General features: G+C 37.6%; 1 protein-coding gene across 3 annotated transcripts in view; it reads left to right on the forward strand.

Moving 5' to 3' along the window:
* Positions 1 to 16,545, forward strand: part of KIF13A (kinesin family member 13A) — a 104,921-nt gene that overhangs the window by 49,516 nt on the left and 38,860 nt on the right. For all 3 annotated transcript variants that reach the window (XM_058044934.1, XM_058044915.1, XM_058044925.1), the window contains exons 5-13: positions 3,231 to 3,323; positions 3,812 to 3,992; positions 4,997 to 5,084; positions 6,310 to 6,444; positions 6,951 to 7,063; positions 12,026 to 12,137; positions 12,492 to 12,704; positions 14,274 to 14,384; positions 15,620 to 15,754. In XM_058044934.1, the coding sequence (XP_057900917.1) occupies positions 3,231 to 3,323; positions 3,812 to 3,992; positions 4,997 to 5,084; positions 6,310 to 6,444; positions 6,951 to 7,063; positions 12,026 to 12,137; positions 12,492 to 12,704; positions 14,274 to 14,384; positions 15,620 to 15,754 (1,181 nt within the window). The remainder of the gene's footprint in view (positions 1 to 3,230; positions 3,324 to 3,811; positions 3,993 to 4,996; positions 5,085 to 6,309; positions 6,445 to 6,950; positions 7,064 to 12,025; positions 12,138 to 12,491; positions 12,705 to 14,273; positions 14,385 to 15,619; positions 15,755 to 16,545) is intronic.

Here is a 16,545-nt window from a genome sequence, read left to right on the forward strand (position 1 = left end):
CCTGGATGACAGTAAGAGCCTATTGAAGTCTGCAATGAAGTGGATTTTTAAAAGGAAGAAAAGAAACCCTTCTGTTTGGGAAGGATTCTGGAGATGGCATAAATAACTGCTGCAGCACTTAGGCAGGTCCATTCCTAGGACCCCACACTGTATTGACTTGCCTGGGTTTTTCATAAACTCCCTAACCTCCATCATGTCTGGCCTGAAATCTCAGCTCTGTGTTTCTGCAGGCTCCTGAGAGGCCATACACATGACTTGGAGCTAAACTGTAATTTTATAGGAAATATGTATGCTGACTGCAGCATTTTCCTTTTAAAAAGGAAGCAAACCAGGCAATTGGCTGAAAGAATTCTACCCTTCTACCCTCACAAGAGACAATGACTTGTGGATTTTGAGCAGACACAAGTGTCTTGTTTATTTGTAGTTTTGACTTAACATTGAAGCTGTTCCTGGTCTGCAAGAAAAATTCACCAGACTTTGTTTCCCTTTCCTCAAAAGGATGGGCAGAAGGGAGTTCCTGGTGTGTGAGAGCTGGCAGCTCATTTCTTTACCCTGGGCTCCCTGGCAGCCTTGGGCATGTTCTCCCAAGCTTGTCCCTCCCAAGCTTCTCCCAGCTCTGAGCAAAAGCTGGAAGAGGGGATGGATGTCTATGGCCTTTGGTTGCCTCTAAGGTGCTGAATTGTCTTAGTCAGCTGGAAGATTGGCAATTCCCTTCTTAAAGACTATAGAGGAAATCCTCCTGTTAGGGGTTTGTTTTTTTTTAATTTCTCCCATTTGCTGAAAATTAAGTCATAAGTTAAAACCCCTCTGCCAACTTCCTTAAATGCTAGGCATCTGTGGAAGAAAAGTCATGTAAATAAGAAAAAGTATGAATTACAGGCAGTATTGACTTATTTAGCAAAACAGAAATGCAGCAGTGTTGACACTGGATCTATATTATTTCTTTTGACTGTAAACACACATGGACATAATTTTGTATGATACAGAGTTTGTAAGCAGTTTGCAGACCCACTAATAAAATTCAAGGGGGAAGCAGTGTGGTTTCTTAATAAAAAATAGCAAAATATCATGGATGATATACTGCTACTCTCAGTGCCCTGCATTTGCAAGTTGATAAAATGTCCATATTTGAATTTCAGCATTTTGTGCTCTTTTCTGTGACTGCACTTAAGACCAAATCTAATTTTATCCCACAATCATTTGACTGGTTACTATAAACAATACTTTTTAATGACCCATTTGTCTGCGTTAGTATTGCTGAGCTCTTCAAATATGTAATAAAAATGCCATTTTAGAGTTATATATCAGTGTCTCATTGATTTTCTGTTTGTGATGACAGTTTGAAAATTAAGTATCTCCTGAAAAATAAGCTCAGCTTTGCCAGTGAAATTTCAAGTGGATTCCTTCCCTGATATTTATCAGTGCAGTAATCTGTAGGTCATCCTATGGTCATTATGACCAGGCACAATTTTAAAACACTTTGGTATTTGCCTTTTTTTTCCTTAGGAAACATGGAGGAGGTTACTGGTTTATTACTTGTCAGAAGTGGGTGATAAAAGTTTTTTCTCCTTCTGACAAATGGTTTTGTCTTCCACTCACAATCACTGTGTAATGTATATATATTTTATTTTTCTTTTAATATTTATATTCAGCTTCAGTCTTTGCTTGATTTTTTGTTCTTGCTCAGCTTAGGAGTTGGTTAGAAAGCAAATTTTTGTTTATTCGACATTCTTATTAAAATCTTCTGCTGATATATTTCGTTCATCAGTAGTTGAGCACTCTCTGTTCCAGGTTGTTGAGCAGCGCTTTCTCAGCGTAGATATTATAAAATGACCAAATGACCCCCTAGTTGAAGGAGTCAACTAGCACTGAATGTGCATGGTGAAGGAAATGGAGTCACTCCAGAATACAGTGGATTTTCCTCTGATTTTAGTTCCTATATTCAGCATTTCTGAACTGTGTTAATGCAAGTCCAATGACACTTTGGAATTTTAGAAATTCAGCTAGAAAGAGACACATAGACCATTTCATAGTGCATCACTGCACTAGTTTTTTCTTTATAGGAGAAAAGAAATTAGGTTATAATAAAAGGAAAATGAAAGTGATGTACTTTCTTGTCCTATTTATATTCTTCTAAAACATTCTGCAGTCATTCCAGAGGTGGTTCTGCAGGAATTCTCTGGGCTATGGAATGTGGGTGTTCTCATAAGTAATTATGTAGCAAGATTTATGCTAGTATGCCATTTTGAGAGTATGAAGTCACTATTGCATCCACAGTAAGAAATAATTTCTCCCAACTGATAATTGCTGAAACTCCCATACCAAGATGAGAGAGGCAGCTGATCACAGGTGTTCAGAAAGTCACCAGGCAGTGAATCTAAGTTTAAAACCATACACCTGAAGGTGAACAAATACTGTCCTTAGCTCAGCTCTCCTTGTTTTGGGTGTACACACAGCTGGTGTAATTGTCTGATCAGAACTCAAAGCAGACAGCACATTAACCCTCTTTGTGGTGTAAAAATTCTGGGCTTTCCTATTAAAAAAACAAACAAACAATACAACTGTTTTCATCTTCTACATCTGAAAGATTGAAGTGCATCTAAAATCTGCCTGGCTCAGGGAGTCAATTTTCAAACTATCAGATTCTGCAGCTGATGTTTCAAGTTATGGATTTGGCAGAATATGTCCTCAAACACTCTGTTGAGGTCTCACAGCCTCCTAATACACATTTTCTTCCTGAATGTCATTGGAATGCTTTTATCTTGTTCCAACATCACCTTGCTACAGGGAGAATTGTAATGGCTTGTAGTGAAACTTGAGGCAAGTTCCCAAGAGAACAGCTACTTGTTCCTGTGTGCCCCTAATGTCCTGATTCACCAATGGGTTTCATTGAAATTTCTTTTGACTCTTTTTGTTACAGGACTCTGTGATTAAACAATACATATTAATTGCAGAAATACACTGAAATAATAAAAAAGTTAGACATCTGTGTTATTTTCTAAGCATTCAACTTCTATGACACCTTTTGAAAAACTGCTCACTTTACAGATAATCAACAATATATTTAAATGCAGGTAGCAACAGTTTTGATCCTATCACTCAGCTGTACATGAATAATGTTTCCATCAGTGCTCTTAATCGTAAAAAATAATGTGCAAACCTTTTTTATTCTTGTTCTCATTTAATTTTAGCATGTTATACCATTTAAAATAAGCCAAATTATTTTCTAGGTCAAGAAGTGGTGTTCAAGTGCCTTGGGGAAGGAATTCTGGAAAAGGCCTTTCAGGGATATAATGCTTGTATTTTTGCCTATGGACAGACAGGTGAGTGCCCTAAGGGAGAGAACACTTTGTGCACATGGGAAATGAGAACAACAAAACATAAAGGAGATAACATTTAAAAATTGTACTTTGAAATATCATGATATTTCATAAATGTCTAGTACAAGCAGTGATAAGTAAATTCCTAAAAGCAGCTCTGTCAGGATGATCCTGGTTGTTGCCTGTTGAGGCCTCTTTCAAAGCCTGAAAGGAGTAATGAGTAGTCTCCTACTGGAGACTTACTCAGTTTCTAGTGTTTAAGTGTGTTCCAAGGGGCCCCAAGTAATGTCCCTACTGAAAGAAACCTTCAGGATAATTTCTCTTTTTGTTTACTTCTACCTTGTCCAAAGAATTAGCTGTCTGGAGTAGCATGTCATGTTGTGCTAATACATGCTCCTGGAGCAATGAAAAGAGAATTAAAATGTGCTTGAATGAAAGAATAATTAAGAAATTATATTCTAAAGCATTTTCTTCTCCTTTTTTTCTTTTAGGTTCAGGAAAATCCTTTTCCATGATGGGCAATGCAGAGCAGCTGGGTCTGATCCCACGGCTCTGTTGTGCTTTATTTCAGAGAATCTCTGTAGAAGAAAATGAATCTCATACTTTTAAAGTAGAAGTGTCCTATATGGAAATCTACAATGAGAAAGTCAGAGATCTGCTTGACCCAAAAGGGTGAGTAGCTTCACTTTCCCCTACAGCCTTCTGTATTTTTCTCTAAACTCTAAAAAGAGGAATTGGTTTTGGAAGTCCCTGAGGAGGTTTTTTCAGAATGTATGTTTATATGATTTCTTTAGAGAGGATTAGATAGCAAACACAAGAATGAATATTCATGTGTGTTCAATTAATCGCTGGTGTGATTAATTTAAACATTAGGATACCATCCTACTGATGCAGGCAAATACTGTATGAAGTACTTTACCACCACAAAGCAAGACCACATACGAGTGAGTTCTGGGGTATTTTGCCAGATGATCCAGGCAGTATTTGTGTAGGAATTTTCATCAGGTAGGAGAAATTTGAAGCTTATTTACAGCTAGGTCCTTGTGGTTTAGATATTGAACTTTTTTGAATGTGGAAAGGTGACACCTTAGAATTTACTTAGGAATTCTTTCTTCTATTTTGTCTACACAGAAATAATGATTAGGCACTCTGGCTTGGAGATGTGTGTACAGGAAGTAGTTTGACAACACTTGTTCAACTGAGCATTGATATATGTGGTTTATATTTCATTTCTTGAATATAATTGCTGAAGGTGTTGTGTGCAAGTTAGTTAACAAGATAGATTTCAGACCTCGGTATGCGTCCATAAAGTATAGAAAATGTGAGAAGAAATGAAAGCTTTAGCAAATTGCTAGAGGGAGGGTTTTTAGTCTCCTTTTTTTTAGTTCAGTATTCTTTCTGCCAATTAAGGCATTTCAGGTTTTGTTCCAGCCACAAATACTGGGGTGGGAAGATGCATGAAAAATAATTTATGTATGTAGATCAAAACTAGTTAGATTGGTTTGACTCTTTATTGTTTGAGTTACAAATTCTCGAATACTTTCTTCTTCCTGTTACAATTAAAAACGACATAAATTGACTTCTGCTATATAAAAGGTACTTATTTCATGTTAGGGCAATAGTTGGCTCTCCATGCTAATGAGTAGATGGTGCATGAGTTGTACTTTATTCCACAGGAGCCGGCAGTCCCTCAAGGTCCGGGAGCACAAGGTGCTGGGTCCATATGTCGATGGCCTGTCTCAGCTGGCTGTTACAAACTTTGAGGTAAATCTGAACCAGGGACAAGTTTATTAATAACACCTATGTACACGAGCAGTAGGAGTCTCAGAAGAGGTAAACTAATGTCTGTCTAGATATTTTCTAGATATTTATTTCATGTGGAAGCACTGGGTTTGTCCTTGTGTTAGTTACAAATATAGTAGTGGTATCTCATTAATTTGCAGTTTCACTGCATGTAATATATACCATGAACACAATATTTGCTTGACACAGGAAATATGAGGATTCTAAGATAATTATATTAGTCTTTCAGCATGAATTTGACTTTGTTGTTGAGTACTACATTCTGTTTTATATAGGTAATTCATAACTTAAATCACAGCAGCATCTAAGCCTACTTGATTTATCAAAACACATTCAAATAAATTAGTATTGTAGAAGCCAATGAACCACTGTAGGCACAATGGAAATAATTAAAGCAGTGCAGTTTTAGGAGTTGTGTGGGAATTTCTTTTTATGAAGAAACCGATTTGGAAATCTGATTCAGAAGTGTTTTTTAGAAAAATGTTAATTATTTGTGTAGTGTTATGTCCTTCTTTTTATGTTTTGAGGTTTTAAATTTTTTCTGCAGCATCTGTATGTATTATACATTTTAAAAACTGCTTTTGCAGCTTCTATGGTTAATTGCTTAGTTTGAAAGCTCACCTCCTTTGTGCAAATTCTAGTACGTGTTGTTTATGCTTAAGTTTTGGCTGATGACTTCTGAAACGGTTTTGGAAGACTCAGTAAGCACATATCTCAGGGTCTGTGTAGTCATCTTTGTCTTGCACATGTGGGAAGGTAGAGGTTGAAGTGAGGTAATGTTTTGAGCCAATTAAGTGAAGATAGCATTAGTGCAGGTCAGTAAAGAGATGCCCTGTGTTCACTTGTGTAAGTGAATCTGTGCTGGCCTGATTCCTGGCATTAAACAATATGCTTTGTAATGTGGGTGTCACCAACATAGTTCAGCAGAGGATAAGGAAAAGGTGTATTGACTGTAGTTGCTGGGCTTTAAGTGCAGCACTTAAAAAGAGATATGATTTAACATTGTTCTGTGGATTTATATGCCTCTGTAGCAATACATCTCAAAATGTGCAAAGAATTTTCTCATTACTTCTACCTTCCTTTCTTCCTCTCTCCCACACACTCTTCCATCTAGATGGGGATTTTTTTTAGCAAGCACGATACTTTGCTTTTATCCTAGCATCCCTTTTTACTCTTTTTGCTCTAGGATATTGAGTCACTGATGTCAGAGGGAAACAAATCACGAACAGTTGCTGCAACCAACATGAATGAAGAAAGCAGCCGCTCTCATGCCGTGTTCAATATTATAGTGACTCAGACACTTTATGACCTGCAGTCTGGTGTATGTATTTCTGTTGATTAATTTATGAAGTTGAGGTGGATTCTTCTTCCTTTCTCATACACTTAAATCATCTATTTAACTGTGTTTTGACTTTTGATACCATGGAGTCCAGTAATCAAGACTGAGAGAACCCTGGAAGAGCGAGGAAGCACACCAGATAAAACAAACAGTTGGATCACTTTTTAAGATTATGTTGACACCATGAATCTTTCTTAGGTCTTAACTGTTGCTGGAGTTAATGTATTTTAATGGCCTACTCTGCTATAAGGTGATTGATGTTACCACATGGGTGGTTCTGGTTCCTTGGTGCTTCAGGCCTTTACTAGAAAATATATGGGTGACTTTCAAAGATCTGTAAGACTTCTGACAATTCCTTCTTCTCTCAAATGTGATACTTTAATCCACATTATCATGAAGGCCAGTGTTTCATGGTGCCGGTGTCAAGCATGTTGGTGCTTCATGCCAATGTTTCTTAGCTGTTGTTCTCCCATGTCCCATCTGTGCAGAATTCTGGAGAGAAGGTCAGCAAGGTCAGCCTGGTGGATTTGGCTGGGAGCGAGAGGGTGTCCAAAACGGGAGCTGCAGGAGAGCGCCTGAAGGAGGGCAGCAACATAAACAAGTAAGGCATTGGCATACACAGGCTGTGAGCCCTGATCTTGAAGAAATCACTGTTGCTTCCTTGGCCTCCTCTTGGTGTGCTTGTCACAAGACAGCTCAAATGAGCTTCATCAGAAGCAGTTCAATATGGCTCTTTCAGCTGCTCAGTGCTGAGCAGCATGTGTTTCCTGACATTGGCATAGGCATCCTGATTCATACTTGACTCAAATGAAGGCTATATGAATTTTATCTGGAAAAAGTGACAGCAGTGCTCTTTAATTAAGCATATACCTTTTGTGATTCATTTATACACCCTGTCCCCAGGCTCATGTGTTTGCCTCATCATCTGCTTAAGGAAGAGTGCAAAGTTGCAGAGTTGAATGGCTTTGTTCCAACATGAATTAAATTATGTAAGGGTATAATGCACAGTTTGAGAAAATCGGATCAGAACGAAGCTGTGTTGGTTTAGCATTGCCTTGGGCATTTGTGCTCAAGCAATGACAAGTTTCAAAGCACTTTTTTTAGCCATAATTACTGTGTTATTAGCCAAAACCAAGAATGTAGCACACTATTACTGCTGTCTTAAATATACTAATTTTTTTGGAAAAAAGAGTGTAACTGTTGCATTAAAAGCTACTGCTTTTTCAGTTTATTTCCAAATGTTACAAAATGTTTTGTATTTTATGTTAACAATGGCAGCACAGTGTGTGTATGAGCAGCATGCATACTTATGATTCAAATTTACCTCTTGGACGTTTTTTCCTCTTTCTAGCTTAGTTTCTAATCTGCTTTGTGTCTAATGCATCATATTGGTACCACGTTGGCGTAGTTCTTATGAAACAAAATGATGTGGCTGTCTTTGCCTAATGGCAGATACTGTAACCTTACCCCACAGGTTCCTAGTTAAATTCAGATCGTTTTTACTGGAAACTGTATTTGTATTTTGCATAAACAAAGGTGAAATTAAATGTTTCTTTCTAATTTTTGAGAAACAATTCAAATGCCCCCTCTCCCAACAGCAATTAACAAGTTGCAAATGTATCTATGGATACAGAAAGACTTCGATTTTGTTTTTTCCTTTTAGGATCTTTATTCAGTGTTAAACTTGTATGGTATCAATGCAATAGGAGAGGGTGTTTTTTACCTATGCTGACCCTCTGACAATACAGAACTTCAGATAAAAGCACCAAACATTTCTGTAAAAGGTATTCTAAAAGAAAACTGGATGGCTCTACATTTTCCATTCAATTAAATTCTTATATGATACAAATCTGTAATACTTAGTCCATTTATTTAACATTCTCTATTTGAAATGTCTTTTGGAACTCATAGGCAAGAGAGAATTCCTAGTGCTTGGTGTCTTCTGTTAGAGTTTTGCTGTTGGAGCTTTAATGAAGTCTGACTTTTTTAAGCCTAAAAATAGATGTACATGTTTAGTCAGACTGGTTCTTTGGAGGACATTTTGTGCAATCTTCTTTAGGGTATGATGCAACTTACTCATTAGGGAAAGGTAATATTCTTTTTCTGGAGTGATAGAGTATATTTAAACCATATACCTTACTATGTCAGCTCCTTTTCTTATTATATTTCTTTTATAAAACGCCCCAGTAACATATATCAGTGGCATGTGTTATGTTTAATGAGATAAAAAATGGAGCTGCTGGCAAGTAAACTTGCTGCTAGTTTTATGGTTTATTGCCTTGAAGAAGAATGTGGAAATGATGTGCCTGTTTATTCAGTGTCTGTACCATTTGTTTCTTATGAAAACTGGCTCGAGCTGTGGCTAGATGCCACCTTGGTCCCACAACTTTTCCTTTTGGAAACATTATTTCCTTCTTGGAGACAGCATGTTGCAGAGAGGGGCTGCTGTCCCACTTACTGAAGCAACTGAGAGTTGTGTAATTTTGTGTCAACATCTCCCTCAAGTTGTAATAGAGATGACTTCTTTTTTTTTTTTTTTTTTTCTCACAGAGCTGGTGCAGAGTTAGTAAAGGAGGTTTTGGGGAGATTTGCCATACCAGATAGGAAAGCTGGATTTGCTTGTTCCTCCCCAGGATGTGCTAGTTCCCATACCCAGTGCAGAAAAGGAGGTGCTTAACAACTCTGTGGTGTAGTCAAAGAACATCTTGAACACAGTGGTAGGAGGAAGCAGAATAAACAATCTGTCAATTAGTGGCTACAAAAGAAAAATTCTTTCTGTGAGCAGTCTGCAGTTTTACCTCTGATTAGTAAAATTATAACTGTTGTCATTTTAACTTTTGAATGCAAAAAGATGATGTAGGCAGGGGCAAGGAATGGGTTGGGACAGGTCTGGCTCCAAGCTGATTTGAGGGAAGGTTTTAGTATTCAGAGTTAACTGCTAGAAAAATGAGTTCTGCTCATTGAGGTATTTGGTTCTAAATTGTACAGAAGTAGCTTGAATGGGTGTCACTGAGGGACAGAGTTGTTTCCCTGTGATGAGGAAGTGCCACTTCCTTTTGAATGCTGCTGGCTCAGGCCTGTGGTGTGAGTGTGCAAGCTTCCCACTGCCCTCTAGCAAGGAGAGCCTGGTGCCTGAGGAACGTGTCAGGCAGATAAGACACTGTGCAGAAATGGCACTTTGCTGTAATCTTGCAGCAAGTCCACTCTGCTTCTTCTGCAGTGACTCAGTCTGCTGTGTGCTGTGGGCTTAGGACTTCTAGTTGATTCATTATGTAAGTACCGTGAGATAGGATCAGAGTAATGACAGATCTCTGAGGCATCATCCAGCAAAAAGCAAAGCTGATGATGAGTCCTGTAATTATTGTGTTGGGCAGCCATTCCTTTTGCTGCTTCCCTTAAAGTCTTTAAACAGCTTTGTATTATGAAATCTCAAGCAAATTACATAAATGATTGCAGTTTGGCTTTTATTGTAAATGTTACTCTTAAAATAAGATCAGTATTTGTAAGGAGCAGTAATATTATCACATTTTTTAATCCCATGGTAATAAACTGTACCTTATAATTTCCTGTTCATTAAAATGCAGTACCCATAACTCAGACTGGTGTTGCAGCCCAGTTGGGAAATACTTTTCAATCACAGATCTTTTTGAATCTCTGTTCTTCCCACTTCCCTTCTGACTGTCCATTTCTTCCCCCCGCTCAGGGTTTGGCTTTGGTTTTCATATTTCCTCTCATTTAAAGGAGGAAGGTAGTCTAGGTAGTTTTTTAGTTTTGTGCTCCATTGGGAGTGTGCTGATGGTGCTTTTCAGTTGTGTTGGAGGAGGTTGCTATAGAGCAGCATGGAGCATCCTGCTGTTTGCTCTTGTATGTTTAGCAGACTGTCATCTCTCTCTGGAGGTCAGAGGCTAGAGGCAAGAATTAGTGCTCTTTTTTTCTATCCTCCTCTCACAAAACATTCAGAGGTTATTAGGCTTTTCTTTAGGCCACAAAACTAAACTTAACTTTCTATTTTTGCTATGAATTTTTCAGAGGTGAATCAGAAAGTTATCCTACAGGCAAATTTACAAAATAGACTGCTCTCTTGGGAGTTCAGATTACCTACCTAGCCTTTCCCTAAATTTCTTTTGATTTTTCTCCCAGGTCTATGCTGTCTTTATATGCAATATGGGAAACCTTTTGTGGCACTTTTAATGGTTCTTGTTAACTTACCTTTGGATATCTTCCTTAAAATCCTCTTCTGCTACATTTTTATCATTTTCTAAGTGCTATTTCGAAACCAGTGGCGGTTTCAAGCAGCACTGAGGCTCTGTTATAAATATGTGCAAATGCTGCCTATAAACCAAAATAGTAGTGCTTCTTTGAAAAGAAAACACAAGAGGGTGAAGTTGAACAGTAAAATTAAAGATTTATTGGACTATCTAATTGCAATGCTTCTGAAGCTTTTTCCTTGGTACTTATAGAGAGTAGCCGGATATTTGAGCAGGAGTGTGACAAACCCACAATTCTCTTGGGCTTCAGCAGTGTCTCCTTTAAAACCCTTTAGGCCTCTGTTTAATGTTCTCAGGCTCCTCAACAAGCTCATTATCTTAAACATACTCACCCCAAGAGCCCTAATGTCACTTAAAATTTACACAGGCTTGTATAGGGATTGCATAATATAGCTCACATATGCTTTGGCTGGATTGCTGATACAGTTGCCCCGGTTGGTAGAAGCTGTACATGTACCAAAATGCATGAGTTGGCTATTTTCCTCACGTTTCTGGAGTGTTGTTTGGGATTCAGCTGTCTGCTAAGCAATTTGAGGGCTTTTCTCTTTCACACTTGTGCAGCACCTTTGTAAGTAGGAGATGATTTGGTCTGTGCCCCCCAGCAGAAGCTGCTGAGGCTCTACCTCAGTTATAACCCAGTCCATTTGTCAGGGGACATCCTAACCTGCCTCTTCTGATCAGCAGCCTTCTATGGCTGGTCACTGCCTCACCAGGCAGATGAGTACTCCTGGGCCAGAGCTGGACTTGTTCTGAGGCTGCCTTCTTATGGCTGGAGAATTGTTTCATTTTAGTTGGCATTTGAGTCAGCGTTCTTAAACAGCATTCTCAAACACTTCCCAGCACAGGGGTTCTTGCTGTGCTGCCAACACTGACTTGTAACACTGTCATGAGACTGCAAATCAGAAAGATTTTTATCCTCTGAGAAAAGGTAGATGTCTAATCAAGGGCAGGGATTTTTCATATACTGAAGCAGTCTATTTTAGACTTTTCAAACTATTCTAAATATTTCAACATAGTCTCAGTCTCTCTGAAATATGATCATAGTACCACCTATGATGAAACACTGTTGATACCAGATTTTTTCCTCCAAATATGAAACTTTAAAGAAATATTCTGCCTTGTTTGGAGCAGGGCAATGGGCTAGCTGATCTCTTGTGGTCATTTCCAACTTAAATTATTCTATGATTTTTTAAAATTGGATGTGAAGTTCTGCAGAGCAATCCCTATTTTCTGTGTTTTATTTAATCTGTGTTTAGAATATGTGTTAAAGCTGTTCTGCTGTTTTGCATTTATAGATCACTTTCAACACTGGGATTGGTTATATCATCACTTGCTGACCAGGCAGCAGGGAAGGGGAAAAACAAGTTTGTGCCTTACAGAGACTCTGTACTCACTTGGCTTCTCAAGGTAATTTATATTTTCTGTTCACCATGTTCAGAAGATGTCAGCTTACTCGTTTGTAGGATCATTGCAGTATGCCTCATAGCTATGTTATTCCAAGTGAAATGGACAGCTAAGTGTATCTTGTGTTAATTCAATGTAAAATCCTACTTGACTGTTTTCAGTTGTAATGGAATCAAAGGTGGTACAGGTAGCTAGAAATGTTTATGGAACACACAGATTAGTTTATATCCTGAGGACATTTCAGTGCCTAAATAGTACTTTCAGTGCCTTTGTTAAGTATTTTATGTCTATTTGTGAAGATACTGTATAGTCTCAGAACAATTTTTAACTGTTGAACTTTCTGTGGCTGCACTACAGGACAACTTGGGAGGAAACAGCCAAACTGCCATGATAGCCACAATTAGTCCAGCAGCAGACAACTATGAAGAAACTCTCTCAACTCTGAGATATGCAGACAGAGCCAAAAGGATAGTTAATCATGCTGTGGTGAACGAAGATCCAAATGCTAGGGTCATCAGAGAATTACGTGAAGAAGTTGAAAAACTGAAAGAACAACTCTCACAAGCTGAGGTAACCTTATACATAGTAATGTAAAATGAGTTTCTCAAGGAGCTGTCACATTCTGTGTGGAAGACTAGCTTTCTTACAAAACGTGGAAAGGAAGAGTCTTGCACCCATTCTTTTTTCTTTCCTTTTTTAACAAAATAGTTCACATTTTCCAGTATCCAGCATAATGTATGCTTATCTTTAATAACTTTTAAATGAGGACAACATTGTACTGATGGTGACCCTTTTCAGTTCTTGAGGAACTTAAGGCCAAGCAATAATTGATGCAACACAGATAAGGACTAGATTACATCTTCATTGTGTAGACTCATGTATTAGCAAAATTTTTTTTTTTTGACAAAAAATGTCAGATGGAAAAGTGTGAAAAGTCATAAATACGTTATTGGACAACAAAATTCAGGGGGCATTTCTCTCTGACATTTGTGCAAATCTACTAAAAATTGTCAGAAATGGAACACTGAAAATCATCAACCATTTGCTTCACTGCCTTAATAGTTGACACTATGAGATTAATGATTATCTTAGATTTATATTTCTGCTTGAAGAATAAAGTATCCAGGTAGGATAGTTTATTTGGTATCCAGGATATGTGAACAAATTAGATACTTAATAGATTTGAAAATAGTTTTGATCTTTTCAGGAAGGACATAAAATACTGATGGAAAAGGAGCAGAATTGTGCTTGAGGGTAAATTTGTGTGGTGTTTAAATTTCATCATTATTTAAGGAATAGTGTTATTCACGTGAACACTTCCTTATAGACTGAAGTGGGAAAATCTTCTTTAAGGAAAAGAAGCCATTCACTTTTTTCATAAATTAAAACCTGTTCTAAGCCCTTATTTTAATTCGGAAAATGTTATTGTAGCATGTTGGCAGGCTGCAGCTGAACACAATCAGTAGGAAGGTGTCCAAAATCTTAGTAATTATTTTGTTAAGTGTTTTCTCTTCTACCTTCTGTTAAAAAGAGTTATATAGGGTTATAGGCCAGCCTGTTCAGTTGTTACTTGGCACTGGACATATTCAAGCCCTTTGCTTTTGTTTCCTGTTGTGAAATGAGAAGCCTGTGTTAGCTCCAGAACATGCCTTCCTTTGAAGGTAATCAACAGGGTCAGTCTGAAAGCTTTAATGCAACTCTAAGAACACTTACAAAACCAGGATGGAATGGAAGGCTAAATGACTAGAAGAATTTGTGTTTGAAACTACTATTGGAAGAAAGACATTGCACTTGAACTACAGAAAGCTAGGAATTAAAGTTTTTAAATACTCACATACTTTTATGCAGACAGTGAAGTCTGAGTGGCCAGGCCCAGAGATTTTTGTTCCTTCCATTAACTCTGGAGCTATGTCATTCTTCAGCTATTTCAGATCTGGATCCAATAAAGGTGCTTTCTGTCCTCCTCCTCCTTTGCAAGTTTCCTATTTCCTCAACTTCTACCTTGAAAAACCTGGGAACATAGTAACAAACCTATACTTGTTGCATTTGATAATATGTTGCTGTGTTGAGTTTCCTTGTGCAAGCTGAAGTTGCAGTGGTAAGAGTAGCTGAGTGTTTTTGCTAACTTCTACCTTTTAGGCCATGAAGGCACCAGAATTGAAGGAAAAATTGGAAGAATCAGAAAAACTAATAAAAGAGTTGACAGTCACCTGGGAAGAAAAGCTAAGGAAAACAGAAGAAATTGCACAGGTACTTCAGAAAATTTTAGGAGGAAAGCCAGATACTCATATAGTACTAGTCAGCTGAACTTTATGAACTTTAGTGGACTATGCTGTTTTCCCACCACCTATTTGGAATGTCTTTGAATTTTTGTCTTTTCCCCTTGTTTCTGGTTTTGGGGTGGCTTTGTTTGTTGGTTGGTTTTTTAAACCAACAAATGTTCATTTGTTTGTTGGGTTTTTGTATTTTTTAAAGTCTAGATTTTATTAGCATAAATCTAGCAGTGTCATGATATAGCATTGATAAAAGCCAGTATTTGATTTTAAAATAAAACATCAAAATATATTTGGGCAGCTCATTTATTTATAAAACCACAGTGAGACTGTGGACATGTTTCCCTTGAAGTAACTAAGGAAGTGAAGAATTACAAAAGGACCAGAATTGTGAGTGGTATTTGTTGCTTTTGCTTTTAGTGATTTCTAACCAGAAAAGGAAAATGTGTACATGTAGTCACTAATGTTTGTTTATTATAATTTTTGTGCATTAAAAAAACCCCTTTCTGGCTTCTAGTGTATACTTCCATCATTCCTTCACCCATAGCTTGAAGAATAAATGGTGTTTGCTTCCCTTGCTAGTCCTAATGTTGCAGAAGCATGTTATGGTGCAACCACTGTTAAAATAAATTAAAAAAAAAAAAGAAAAAAGAAAAAAAATACAGGGCAAGGGGAAAATCCAAACCTAACCAGCCAAACAAAAAACTCCAACACCCAAACTGTAGCCAAAAAAACAAAAAGACTGAAAAAGACTCATGTGATCAAGTAAGTGCTTTAGCTGAATTAATAATAAAACAGCAAATGAATAAGCCTAAACTGTGGCATGCTATTTCCTAAATCATCTATGACTGTGATTATCTTTGAAGTAATTGAAACTGAGTTTCATTTTTTACTAACATAAAGACTCAAAGCCACATTGTGTCTCTTAGCTCTATTCAGTTTATTAAACCTATATATGTGTAGGTAAGCCTAATAAATTTAATAGTACTGCTTAATTAAGCTCTACTTTGGGGAGGTAGGTGTTTGAGGATTACATCTAACTTTTTATGGTTAGTGTGCAAATATAAATTCTACTGACCTTATGGTGCCTGGCCAGTGTCTGGTGGTGACATACAGTGTGCATACTCAGCATGTGCATCTTTAGCTTAAGTTGCTCTGTGCTTGTCCCTACATATTGCAGCAGGCAAGATTAATTTATTTTTGTGCTTGCAGGAGAGGCAAAGACAGCTGGAGAGCATGGGAATCTCCCTCGAGTCTTCAGGTATCAAGGTTGGGGATGACAAGTGTTATCTGGTGAACCTGAATGCAGACCCTGCACTCAATGAGCTTCTGGTTTACTATTTAAAGGTAAGGATATGAACAGGATATTTACACAGAATGAAAGGACACTTGCTTTGAATTTCTAGCTCTAATTTACTCAGAAGAGAGATGTAGGTTTTTTGCTACAGCAAAATAGGATAAGCCTCCTCCTACTGTTTAGGCTTTTGTTTTCCCTTTGCAGCTCAGCTTCACTGTTTTCCTATTTGATCTCCTGATTGCCAACAGTGGGAGAAATGCTCAGTGTGGACCAGTGTTGAGATCAATTCTAGCTTTTCCAGGCAGGATGTGCCTGACCAGTGGTCTTCTGGCCTGAACTTCAAGCAGGAACTTCATGGTAGATGCTTGTTTTTGTTAGGGAGCTGGGAATTGCTTTAAATATATGAAGAGTTAATAATAAAGAGATAATGATCAGTAGTAATCAGTAAGAATAACATAACCTTCAATGACAGGAAAGCTTATGAGAGAGGGGGTTAAAAAGGCACTGTTAAAATTTTACAGAAATGTATTTTCCCAGTGTCATTAGCTTTCATACCATTCTGTTTTGCATTTCCCATGCCAGAGTGAAGTGTCAAGTTCAAACCTAGAAGGTTTGTAGGGAAGTGTGAGCTGCTTGTCAATAAGATATGAAAGAGTATTGTGTCTGTTTTTTTAACTACTCTTCTGCTTTGGTAGCTGAAGGAAGACTTGTGTATTTGAACAGCAGCAAATAAAACACAACCTCTCAAACACTAAATGAATAAACTGTTTCAGCAGAACTTAAAATATGACTTGGAATTATGTAGAGCTTAGTATGTTTAGCTGAGTTGCTGTACAGCTGT

This window comes from Melospiza georgiana, chromosome 1, assembly GCF_028018845.1.
Source record: "Melospiza georgiana isolate bMelGeo1 chromosome 1, bMelGeo1.pri, whole genome shotgun sequence".
NCBI classification, from domain to species: Eukaryota; Metazoa; Chordata; class Aves; order Passeriformes; family Passerellidae; genus Melospiza; species Melospiza georgiana.